Here is a 13,480-nt window from a genome sequence, read left to right as displayed (position 1 = left end):
TATGAGTCATATAACTGCCCCCTGTAGTCCCAAACTGGTAGGAAGGAAATAAAGACTAGAGTTTAGGGTATAGATTATAGATTCTCAAAGAAAATTGAGTTTTTAAAGCCAAGAAAATACTTTTTAAGGCTGGAAGTATTATTTTTCACTTTTTGATTAGCAACATGAAAGAACAGCCATAAATGTGACCAACAGTTAATACTTTCATTATCAGTTAAAAATTATAACCATTTAACTTTCAGTATTAAATTTAATTCCATTTATGGCAAAATTCTTCATGTAATGGTCCAAATTGCCATTTCGCATTTGCCTTCAGAATGAGGAGAACCTCCAATTTAGCAGACTGGCTGGCTGTGTCACCACAGAGGTTAAGATCAAGGTCAAGATTTAATAGCATTAGTTTCATTCTGTTTCAAAGCCATGAATACAAATTTAACCCAGCTGGCTTTCTTAAGAATGTGTGAAAGCTGTGCCAAAGAGTGTTCAAAACCATTATCTCTACTGGAAAAGTAATTCACAGGTTGGCTGTACTAACAGTAGGGGAGTTAATATCATCTCTGGTTAACCAGGACAAGGTTGCCCTGGAAACTGAATTGCCAAGTCTGGGTTTGTATTGAGATGCCTAAGATGGACATAGCATTGTGCCAACATCATGAGTATTCTTGTAATGCCCAGTAATATCATTGGATCCTGAGCACTGGACAGTCAATGGCACAGAAAGGTTGTTAACTATTTTGTCCTTCTGCTGGTTCTTCCAACTTCACTTATGGATATTTATTTTCTTCTGAGAAAAGTAAAGAGATTAAAAAGGAGGGGACTCCTCTGTTTCATTCCATAGCTTCCAAGGAAGCCAAAATGCATTAGATTTTGTGTTTATTCAATGGGCTAAAATCTAAAACTCATAATCAAATTTAATAAGCCCTCAACACCTTGGTACATTGATTTCAAAAAATGTTCCCACCATGTATTCTGGAACCCCATTTCTCTCTCTCTCTCTTTTTTTTTTTTGACCCTTTTACCACATCATAGGAGATGCTCAAGTACTAGCTACATGTATGTTCTAGTCCACATGATAGTAGGATATCAAGTAGGAAAAAAACACTTAAACAGTCAAAATTTTGAAGATACTCTCTTTTTATTTCAAAACATGGAAATAACTCAAAATTTGAGCCTCCAGGACCAAAACGCATTTGAACCAAATGTTCAGAAGACAAGCCAGGCCACCATTTTGGCAACACATTTCACATGGACAAGTGGATATTAGAGAATGATGCCCGCGACACGGCTAAAGCTATAGCACACCCACAAATAGATTCATACTTTGTTGTCTAATTTGCATGCATGAGTACGGTGCATTCTCCATGCCACTAGTACATATATGCCTTTTCCAGAGTCCGTGCAGGATCCGTATTTGTGCAAGTCTTTAAAAGTCTGCTCCCTTACAAAATTTTACCATAATTTATCTGAGACAGCCTTCCTGTGACAAATTCTTTATGCCGCTTTTACTTCCAAAAAGCCATTTCTGAATAATAATTATAGCTGTCAAGAGTTCCAGCATCACATAAAAGAATCTGTTTGTTAGTTATTTTAATGTCAGTTCGCTGGCTGTGAGTAAACCTAGCTAAACATATCCACATGCTTGCTATCTGGAATTTGAAATCAGTAACCTTTAGCAGCAATGGCAACCTTAGACCAAAATGACAAGGTTAAAAAAAATCAACAATAACAGAAGATGTCCCAGAAAGAGCTGGGCTTTTCTACTTTCCAAAGTAAATTCTTCCTCAATATGCACCAGACACTGACAACCTGACATGCTTGTGTATGAGGGCCCACTTTTTCCCACTAATGCTGAATTGTTGGAAACCCAAACAGCATTGAGATCCAAGGGGGAAAATGTCTGAATCTGAAAATCAACCAAAAGAAATTGTACCAGAGAAAGGAGATGGGAACTGCAAAGAAGTTCCCAGAGCATCTCTCTCTGTCAACAAGCATGTAGAGTCTTTATTACTAGAATATGCAGAGTCCCGGGAGAATTGTTGCATCCTTTTTTGCCTTAACTCTTTTCTTGCCAGTCTTTCCCTGGCTGGTGGAACTGCTTCTACAGTTGTCCCATCCAGAAGCCACACACAGCAGCGGGCCTCAGGAATTGCATTCCTCGCAGTGACAGGAGAGGATGTACCGGTAGGTGGCAGTGAGTCGCATGCCCCCTGAGCATCGCAGCCGCAACGCCTTCAGCTTGGAAGTCTGGGGTCGGCAGCAGTGACAGGAGGAACGGAAGGGTTGCTTGAGGACAGTGCTGAACGACACCAAAGGCTCGGAGCGCGATGCCTGGCTGCAGTGCCCCTCGCACCTGGCCAGGAGCACCATCTGGGGAAAGAAGAGGAGGTGGTTACTCTGTAAGCCACAAGCTTAGCCAGGTAAAACAGCATCCTTTGAAAGACCCTCACACTCCTTGCCAATTCCTGCTAGATTAGACCGGTGACTCAATGCATGTTGCAACACCCAGGCCCCTTTCAGACCGATTGAATTAAAGTCCTTGGGGATAGGGCCCAGGCTTTCATGGTTTTCAAAGCTTCTTAGGTGATTTCTAAGTGTACTGAGGGTTTAGAACCACTGAATGACACCCATCACTGTGATGTACAAGTAAAAACCAAAGAACAAAAGAAATTTCTCCTGACAGGTAGTGGTCTGCCACTGGCCCAATGTATTGCAATTCTACCAGTAGCAAAATGCAGAAAGTCAATCCAAATTGAAGCCAAGAAGTAAATTAAAATGACTACAAAAAAAAAAAAAAACAGAAAGAAATTGATTTGTGCAGGAAATAGCTAAAGAACAGGAATATAATTTCTGAAGAAGAAAATAGGATAGCCTGAGTAATGCTTACGAAGAAATATTCTGGGTGCTGCAATTTGGGACAAGAGAATGAAGTAGAGACAGGGCATGTTTGGGGCCCTGAAATCACACTTCTGGGTTTATGCATTGAAGGAGCCTGGGATTTGTGTAATTGCATCTGCATCTTCAGTCATTTGGGGCAAATATTAGGATGTACCCATTCTGATCATCTCTATTTCCAAAGATTGGGCTGGAATAACAGAGGCTATGTGTTCTTTATAGTAGCTCTTAATCTGGTTTTAGCAAACAGACACCTTTAAGAATCTGATGAAAACTACCAAAGTAATCCCCAGAAAAATGGACATAAGTGAACACAATTTGCATACAGCTTAACGGAATGGACAAAAGGATCACTTATGTATCTCATACATAAATCCTGGTATCCTGGGAGTTGGAGTCATGGGTGGGTAGGATGGAACAGCTTGACTCATTAAGCTACATAATCTTAATATCAAGGTGGGGAGGGGAGTGGAGAACCTGAGATTATTTGTCCATGGTTATGTAAGAGGTTTTGCTTGGTGAATTTCATGGTAAGTGACGGAGAAAAAAAAAAAATCCTGGGCCAGGTATATTGTCTCATGCCTGTAATCCCAACACTTTGGAGTCTGAGGAGGGAGGATCACTTGAGCCCAGGAGTTTGAGACCAGCCTGGGCAACATAACAAGACCATGTCTCTACAAAAAAATAAAAAGTTAGCCAGGCATGGTGATGTGCGCCTGTAGTTCCAGCTACTTTGGATGCTGAGGCAGGAGGATCACTTGAACCCAGGAATTACAAGCTGCAGAAAGCTATGATCAAGCCACTGCACTCCAGCATGAGTGACAGAGCAAGGCCCTGTCAGAAAAGAAAAGAAAAAGGAAAAGAAAAGAAAAAAATTGTCGTATAATTCCAGAACCAACAGCAGGATCATAAAAAGTGAAACTGTTCAAAGGAAAGATTAAAAGATACATATATATGCATGAAACCTTTTGACATTTACCTTACAATATCATAGGAATTAGCAGTTATTATTAATAACTCACCAGCTATTATCTCTGACATCATCTTGTAGTGCAGAATTAAACACCCAAGGTTTACAAGAAGAAAATAGCCAGTCCATCTTTCCAAAAGGGAGAAAAGATGAATTCTGGTAATTATAGATTATTGGCATAGTTATCTGAGAATATGCTGGGGCTAAATCCAACAATCGCTTAGCAACCACCAAGGCAATATGAGATACTAGAAAGAAAGAAAGAAAAAAAAAAACAGCAGGGCTTAGGGAAGAATAAGTTGGACTAGACCAGTGAATTTATTTTCTCTGAATGATCACAGAGGCAGAGAGAAAATAGCAGCTGTAAGCTGTTTTGATTTTTTTAAAGCTTTTGATTCCATCCTATCTGCTCTTCATTTTGACAGGCAAAGTAAACTATCAGAAATGGTTTTGTTTGTTTTGTATTGTTTTTAGAGACAGTCTTGCTATGTTGTCCAGGCTGCAGTGCAGTGGTTATTCATAGGCATGATCATAGCACACTACAACCTTAAACTCCTGCCTCAGCCTCCTGAGTATCCAGGACTACAGGCATGCACCACTGTGCCTGGCTCTGAAACGGGTTTTGAGAGATTATGCCATAGGTCAGTAGTACACAGGCCAGTCCCTAATTCCCACCCCCATTTCTCTAATGAGAGAGAGAGTCTAAGATCTTCCTTAGTCTGTTCTCCTGCCATCTGCCTGTATGTGGGAAGAGTTGCTTGACACCACACCTTGGAGTAATGTTAAATTTGCTAATCTCTCATCTAGATCATCTATTAGGTTGATTAAACAGTTATTCACAGAGTCACCTTCCATAATGGAGTCTTCAGAGGTGCAGTTTCAGTCTGGATGGACAAAGTAATCCTGTGCCAACAAACTTAACTCAGAAGGGCCAACAATGATATGGGACATAATATTCAAATGATGTATATACAGGTGAACCAAACGTAGGCCTAACTGATCGGGCCATTAGCACTGTCCATAAAATGACTAAGTCAACAGCGTAGGGCCATTTGTAAATGAGCTAATCTGATTGCAATCTCACTAAAAGTTTTCAGGATGTCCAGCTCCACCCCCAGCCCACTCTGAAGCACAAGAACTCCAGGCACTGAAGGACGTGGGGCCACCTCCAATGGGCTGGGCCCCTCTTCCTCGGGAGCTGGACTGTTTGTGCAAGAAGAATGCACAGACATGTACAATAAATGCCTTCAGTAGTTCAGAATAAAATCCAAAATCTTGAAGAAGAGTCAAGGCCCTCATGACCCAGGTTTCAGATGCATTTCCAGTCTTACTTACAACTGTTCTCATCACTCTACTACACACTCCCTACTCCAGTCAAATTTAATTACTTAGGAGTCCAAGAAAGTGCCCTGAATTCTCCTGCCTCTTGCCTTTGCTTATGTCTTCTGTCTCCCAAATATGTCCTTTCTACCTTGCTCGGCCTAACAAAATCCCACCTATCTATCCTCTGTAGCCAAATTCAAATGCCCTTTCCTGGAAGAATAGACTATGAAGCAATTATTGGACCCTTGATGTTCTCAACACACACACACACACACACACACACACACACACACACTCCTAGAAGGAAATCTATCTCTGTTTTGTGTGTTGAAGTGGTAAAGCAGAAGTTTGAAAGATAAGATCCTTAAGGGATGGAAGGAATAACCGTCTGCTCTCCTGGTCTACTCTCAGTACTTCACATTTTAGCCTCTGCCATGTCTTACCTGTGTTTCAGCACTTGAACATCTCCTGATCTCTTCCAGATCAGAACTTCTCAGACTGGAATGTGAGTGTGAATCATCTAGGATCTTGTTAAAAGGCAAGGACTGATTGAGTAGTTCTGGGCTGGAGGCTGAGATGCTGCATTTCCCATCAGATTCTAGTTGATGTCAGTCCTACTGGGCTGATGCCCACACTGAGTAGCAGGTCTCTGGACCCATTCAAGTTTGAGGGCTCTGCTCTACATGGATCGCTAGATAACCATCATTTCGCTAATAAGAACATTTATTGAGCACTTACAATGTGAGTTATTTTATTCGTATAACAATACTACAAGAAAGTACTGTTATGATCTAAACTGTTAGGACGGATAAGGAAACTCAAGCTTTAGAGAGTTCCGGGAACTTGCTCAAACTCACATAGGTGGTAAAATGCAGAGCTGGAATCAAATCAAGGTCTATCTGAAATCAAACCCCTGACCCAAACCACTATAATACCTGCCTCCTCATACCATGTTTTCCTGAGGCATGTGCCAACTCACACACTTCCTTATCTACATTGATTTGCCTCAGGAACCCCTGACCATATCCATAGACATACAAGTCTAACTTTTTCTTGTGGACTTCTTGGGACATTAGCTTCACCATCCCCAAGCTTATGCCGAGCTGAATCTTCCAAGAGCCTTGACTGACCAGATGCCACCATTAGCATCAGAATAAAGACCCACCCGTCCCATTCTAGAAGAGCATTTTTGCGATTTTACTCCAAGAGAATGGAAACATATTTTGCCTTTTTCGCAGCAGTGAACACTATGCACCCTTATTTCCATGGCACCTCTTGAAGCACCCCCTTTCTCCTCAGGAACAAGATCCACCCATGCTTCTTCTCCCATTCTTTTCCCACAGGCAGCCTCAATAACTCAGCTCATCTTCAGGGACCCAGGTCAACCTCCAAAAGATCTGTGCCGGGCTGAGGGCACCAAGAAAATTGCAACCAGGGAACAAAGCAGCAGAGAGATGGTGGGGGCTTTGAAAGGGTGGATGGGAACTCAGCTCACTCCAACTAGTCTGGTCCCTTCACTCAGGTCATGAGTCAAACAGATACAGACAGACCTTTGTGCACTGAACACCTCTCCTTCCTCTCTCCCTATTTACCTGTGAGCATTATGAAGGCAAAAAAAAATTGTCTCTTTTTTCTTTCTTTCCACTTTACAGTCTCCAGCACCTTCCACAGCACCTGGACATGGTAGGCACTCGGTATAAATTTGTTCCTTTTTAAAAAATCAAATTATATCTCTCAAGTAGTCTATTGTATTATAAACACAATATTCCTGACTCCCTCCATTTCTCCTATCACACCATGAGCTTTGTGGGTAGCAGGAGAAGAGGGCTTGGGGATCCTGTTAGGAAGCTGTTAGGACTCAGCCCTTAGCATACCAGGTCCTTTTTTCCCTAGGTTTTGTCTCCCAAACCTCTTCCTCCTTATCCTTTGTTGTGGCTCTTCCGGGTCCCCACCTGCTCCTGTGGCCATTGCCAGTTCAGACAATCATGCCTTGGTTCCATGCCCCGGTTCCACGTCCCGGCCTGGGGCCAGCATCCCCCACTCCTGAGACTTTCCAGGTCTTCCCTGCCAGTTTGCTTTCCCACCCTCCCTTCCTGAAATCCCCTCCCTGGCTCAAGACCAAAGCTCACCCCCCTCCAGCCCCTCCTTCCTCCACTCACCTGGGAAGGGAGGTTAGCCAGACATCGGGGCTGTTTCTCTTTTACTTTTGTCCTCCCTGTTAGCACCCAGCACAGTGGCTTACATTTACTTTGCTCTTCTGCCCCACCCTGTGCTTAACAAGAACTACAATAAGGTTCATTTTCCTAATCTTTTAAGGCTGTAGGAGATCCCTGCAGTTATTGAGGTCTCAGTTGTGACTGAAATAGAAAATTGAGTCTAAACACCTGCTTAGTTTATAACGTCATCATCAAGATCATAATATCATCTACTCACTCAGCTCACTAAATGGCTATTATGTGCTGGACACTGCTGGATGCTTTACAAATCACCAACACCCATACCCATACCCTCAGGTAGACAGCTGTATTTTGCATGGGAAGAAACTGAGGCACAAAGAAGGAAGTTACTGAACTTCCTCAAAGTCACTTATTCGGCAAGCCATGGAGCTGGAATTGGAAACCAGGTCTCTCTCACTTCAAAGCTCAGTATGCCTCAGTTTTCATAGAGATTCCCCCAGGCAGTCTGTTTCCACTATCAACTGGTCTTTTGCCTGTTTGCTCTACAGCCTTTACTCCAAATTTTAGAGAAACTTAGTCTCCCATGAAGATTTTAAATGAGCCTGCTACTCCCAGGATCTTTTGTACCCAATCTCAGGAGGTGCCACCACTTAAAACTATCAGGCACATCCTAATCTGTGGCCACACTGTCCTCCTTAGTGGGCCACTGTGGCCAGTCTTTTCTGCCTGACTCCTTCTCAGTCCTTTCCTAAATTGCTAGGAGATGGGCAGCTGGGACCTAGGACTGGCCAGCTGCAAGTTCAGGGCTGGGATGAACAGTCTCATTGAAAGCTCCCAGAAAGGCTTTCACTACTATTTATTTTTTCTAGAAACATTGCTGAGTATAAATTATTACTGCCAGCAGATCGGAAGTAGAGCCTGAACTTCTATGTGATGGCTCCTACATTCTACTTATGTTCCTCCAATATGAAGATCCAAGTAGTAGGAAGATGAATACTGTGAGGCAGACATTGCCACTCCCTGGCTATGTGGTACCAAGCAATCTAATTACTTTGGGCTTCAGTTTTCCTTACCAGGATAATGGGAATAATAATGCCTGCCATCACAGGTTTCTTGGCAGTGACTATACAGTATGAGGTGCCTGATACATATTAGGTGTGCAAGCACGTATACTCCCTTCCCTGAGCCTGGGTCACATTCTCCCTTCCTTGTCTTTACAAGACCAGATAATGGATAAATGTGAGTCAGGAAGCATTAACAATTGGCAGGCAAACAATAGGCACACATTTAGTAAATAATGACCCTTGAACATGATGTCAGGGAAAATTTTTATAGAGACAAAAAATCTACCCTAGTATTTTCTTTGTAAAAAGAAGCTAGGGTAGATTGTCGTTGCCTCTTTTCTAGACACAGGCTAAATGTTTTATCCAAGTTTCTAAAGGCAAACAATTTCATTAAGTGAGACACGTTAGAGAGAAGATCAGCCTGAGAATGTAAGAGTTAAGAATTATAGAACATTTCCAAATGAAAACAGTTTTGCTCCTGGATACATAGAGAAAAATCTAACCTAGAAAAGGTCTGGGTAGTTGAGATTCTGCCAGGCATATTTTATGGCCAGGGAAGAAAAGTTTATAATTGCAAGCACCATTTACATAAAACTATTGCTATATTTGGGATAGTTTGGGATGTTTGAAAACAGATTGTTCCCATGAAATTACAAACATTTCTCCTACTATCACAATTTTGCGCTGTTATTTGCCATGGCATTCTGGAAGAAACAAAGGTGAATAACAGTACACTAAAGTCTGTTTCTAAGACTCATGCTCAGAATTCACATGTGAATTTCTTCAGTTTGAGTTCATGATGTCTCTTCTTTGACCTTCGCTAGATTAGTGTGATTGTTGCCAAGGTACTCCTCCATCATTTCATCCAATTTTTCCAGATTGTTTTCTAGTTTTTGTAGATGCTCCTATTTCTTTGTTCCTTTCTATCATAGTGACACTTTCTTTGAAATAATTTTAATTCCTTTTTTAAAAAAAGAATCATGATTATGGAAGACAACTCAGTAGAGAAAGAAATTATCCATGGAATAAAATCACTAAATATTAGTGCTGTCTGTTTCTGAAGAGGGAGGGAAGGAGAAGCTAGTAATTGCTGCACTTCTCATGTTTTTTCTCCATTTCTTTGAGTTTCCTTTTCCTAAGAAGGAATTGTGGCCCTGCAAAAATTTACGTTAATCTATTTACTTCATTTTTTTTGGTTCTACAAGCACAAATAAGAGCCAGAAAGTTTTTATTAAGTGGAAAATCTCTATTTTTTTCCGACAGTCATAGACCTTATTAATATAATGGTTAAAATGATTTAACCCGAATTCTGATCCTCCTAAACTAAAATGAATCATCATCACTGAACTATAATCAGAGAAATTAATGGAAATTTTCAAGGCATACAAGAGTCATAATGTCTTTGAATGGTGAGTGGAGGGATTGGCTTATATGGTCTTAATTCTAGTGACTGATATTATAAAAAATTCTAATTATACTGGTAATTTCAAAAAATACTTGCCATATGAGCATGTTTAAGGATTTTCGTCTCAAAACTAAATGTACAAATCTCTGAGGTTGGGCTAAACAAATTCTTATTTACCAAGTGTGGACGAATTTCATTCATGTGCCTGTTTAGGGGCAGTGACCGTCGTGAGATCTCACATGTTCCACCCTACAATGTGCCTCCCTTCTGGGTGGTCCATGTTGCTGGCCACTCTTGGTGGCCTTTTCAGCTTGATATTCCTTTGCAGACCACTGAGGCATGGATTGCCTCTGCAACAAACATGCATCCTTTACCAAACGAGAACGATTTGGATAAGCAATATAAAAATGATAAATGATCATATTGCCACCTTATCTTTTGAAATCATTTTATCAGCCGGGCGCGGTGGCTCACGCCTGTAATCCCAGCTCTCAGGGAGGCAGAGGCGGGAGGATATCTTGAGCCCAGGAGTTCGAGACCTGCCTGGGTAATATAGCGAGACCCCGTTGTCCACAAAAAGGAAAAAAAAAAAAAAAGATGAAATCATTTTAACAGAAATGTAGCACCTGAAGAAAGGCTCAGACCACAAAGCCAGTTATTTCACCAGCCAGTTATTTAAAAAATTCTTTAAAGACCCTTCCAAGAAGTATGTTCCACTGCTCAATCACATTCTTTGCATTCTCTTCCTCTTTATTGATGATGGAGGTAGAGAGTTACGATAACTTGTAGACTCCATCTTTTTTTTTGGAAAAGCACACTATCACTCATAAACGTCACAGCCAGGGGCAAAGGACACCTGTCCCACTGGATGGGTATGCACATGATTGATTAGGCAGTTTTACTGACAACAGTGCAAAGCATGGGGGGAAATTCTAAAAGCCTCATTCTCCCACAAGCCCTGTGGGCCAGCCACATCATTTAAGTTTGGGCTATGATCATAGTTCTCCATCCCCTGACAAAGAAATATGGCTCCTCGCCTGTTTCTGAGGGAAATGCTCTCCTCACAGAGACCTTGATCTTACCTTTGAGCTACACTTGTACAATGGGTGGCTGATAGAATCCACATAGTGATGCCTCATGCAGCGTCGAGGGTCCGAGTCCATTATGAAGGAGCTGTCCGTTTTACTGTCTGTATCTCCCATTATCACCAGCAGGGAGAGCATAGAGAAGGATGCAGCTAGTACATGTTTTCTCATTGTTGTAAGGAAAAACTTCTCCAGAAGAACAGCAGAGGGAGGCAGAGGACAAAAAATTGGAAATGGCTTCACCTCCTAGGATCCAGTCCCGTCCAAGGAAAGGGCAGGATCGGGCTGAAGCTTTCTGGTTGTCATTGTCCCTTATGTGCTGGAGTTTTGTCTTACTCTTTGCACTTGCAATCCATCATCACAGTATCTGCTGCACAGCTGGAATGAAAACAGAAATTATTTTCCCCGGAATTATTTACCCAGAACCACTAATGGAACCCAGGAGGTATTAAGTAGAATTTTCCCGTGTTATTTTGAGAGGAGAATATTGGTTTCTAGAGTGTCATTAGCAGAGGCTGTCATCCATCCCACCCCAACTCCCATAGCTTATGCTACATATTTATAACCATTTGGAGGTGGACACAATGGTTTAATGGAAGCACATGTTGACTTTAATTGCTGAATTCCAAGTTCCTAGGGGTAAGAATAGTTTGAACCCATGTTAAAGATTAAACATTGTTCTGGCAACAACGTAACCGAATTGGGTGGTCTCATCCTTGTCCTTGGTTGGTGGGGGCAGGAGGGTCTATTCAGTTTCTCAGCGAGCTTTGGTGTCAACGTCAGCTTACAGGGTTAGAGAGGAGGCAGGTCAGCACTAATGAACACAAGCCACGTCCCACAGGGAAGCACATTTTCCATTTCCAAGTCCATACTCACCCACCCACCTAATTTTCCACTTCTGTGCTCTAGGCTCATCCTGTTTTTGTTTTAAGCCCCATACCACCCAACACTGATGACAAACTGCATCTGAAATACACATTATGCTAACTGGCCTCCAGCAAGGTTAAGGTATCACATGTGTATTTGCCAACAGAGTCACATTTCTGTAGAGCCTTTGTAGCCTGGGCACATGGTGTAATTCGAAAAAGAAAGCAGTTGTTGGAACAGACTTACCATTAAAATAGGATCATGTTATACCAGTTTTTCTGAAATTTGCTTTGTTCTTTTGACCATACCTCTTGGACAAGGGACTGGGGTCCAGAGATCTCTCCAGATTACCTCATTAACTCCCCAGGCATGGCCAACACTGGTGCTTTCTTTCTCTCTTTCTTTCTTTTTTAATCACAACAGAAGACAGAAAGTATCAAAAATATTTTCAAACATTTAGGAAAATTGGGAGGGCCTGATATTACATCCAAAACAAAAGGAACATGATAATTAAAGCTTCGGGAAAACTTTCAAAGGTATTTCAGATAAAAGTTTGATCATTTTGTTCATAGGCAACGTTTTCCTTAACTTCCTACTCATGAACAGTCTGAATAAACAGGGCAAAGTGTTGATAAAATCAAGATTAGGAGTTCAAGTTGGCATAAGCCAATTTATTTTGCACTAATAGAATGGCGTCAGACCCATTTAGCCTCAATCAGCTGTCTTGGAAGTGTGAGGCAGGGGATCCTAAGTGGAAAGGGGTGTGTGAGATAGGGCTGTTTCAGAGCAGAGAATCTCTGGCAATAGCAAAGCCTCAGCACATGTGCCTCAGGGAAGTCCTATAAACTGCAGGAAGGGCAAGGACCAGTAATGAGGGGACCCTCCTGGACTTGAGTCCTGGCACTGCCATTAACTAGCTGGGGAAGCCTTACAGAAGTCATTCAACCTCCTCTAGCCCAAGTTTCCTCATCTGTAGAGGGAAGGAGTTGACAGAGATGGCATCTGCTGTCCCTTCGTATTCTAAAATGCCACCACTTGGTAACTATGGATTCAGTTACTATCATCTCCATATGTATACAGTGAGACGAAAGTTGAGGAGACCATATTCCAGTACAACTTTGCACCACTTTATGTGCATGCTAAGAGCAATATCTCATTGAAATAAATCAAACCTGTGCCCAAAGTTTCAAATCTGCAAAGGATGCAGAAGAGCATGTTTGTTTTCTTTTCATCTACATAATCTAGCTTTTCCTATACACGTTACCTTGAAAATTGCCAAGACATCAACTCAAAGAGCCAGAACTTTCTTGGGGTCCACATTCAGTGGATGAAATATTACTGACCATTTCCCAAGTTTCAGTGCGACTAAATTATCCCAAGTGGTTATCTGTCTCTTTGAAGCCTTAATTAGTGTCAGAAAGAGAATTGATTAGATTTTACTGCTTCGGTCTACAGATATTTCCCCCAGGAGTCAATGAAAAAAGGATGAAGAGAGAAGCAGACATTCCAGTCCTGGCCCTCTTTCTGCACTGCCAGCAACTTCTCTTCAGAGCCATGGCCAGGAGGTATGGTTAAATGAGCAAAGCAAATTAAAGAAAATCATGTATAGCATGATGGCAAAAACAAGCTACATCAATAACAAAACCCTACATATATGTATGCATGGGTGTATTTATTGGCATTTCCACTTTCTTCAC

At 41.7% G+C, this 13,480-nt stretch overlaps 1 protein-coding gene across 2 annotated transcripts in view; it reads right to left on the bottom strand.

Moving 5' to 3' along the window:
- Window positions 1-1,116: 1,116 nt before the first annotated feature.
- The window catches only part of NDP (norrin cystine knot growth factor NDP), a 66,934-nt gene continuing 54,570 nt past the window's right edge, over window positions 1,117-13,480 (bottom strand). For both annotated transcript variants that reach the window (XM_023202815.1, XM_023202814.1), the window contains 2 exons: window positions 10,914-11,294; window positions 1,117-2,367 (listed from right to left, as the gene is read on the bottom strand). In XM_023202815.1, coding sequence (XP_023058583.1) covers window positions 2,140-2,367; window positions 10,914-11,087 — 402 coding nt within the window. In that variant the 5' untranslated portion in view covers window positions 11,088-11,294 and the 3' untranslated portion in view covers window positions 1,117-2,139. The remainder of the gene's footprint in view (window positions 2,368-10,913; window positions 11,295-13,480) is intronic.

This window comes from Piliocolobus tephrosceles, chromosome 12 (genome assembly GCF_002776525.5).
Source record: "Piliocolobus tephrosceles isolate RC106 chromosome 12, ASM277652v3, whole genome shotgun sequence".
Taxonomy (NCBI): domain Eukaryota; kingdom Metazoa; phylum Chordata; class Mammalia; order Primates; family Cercopithecidae; genus Piliocolobus; species Piliocolobus tephrosceles.
Note: the sequence above shows the minus strand (reverse complement) of the source record. Positions and strands in the feature narration are given on the sequence as shown.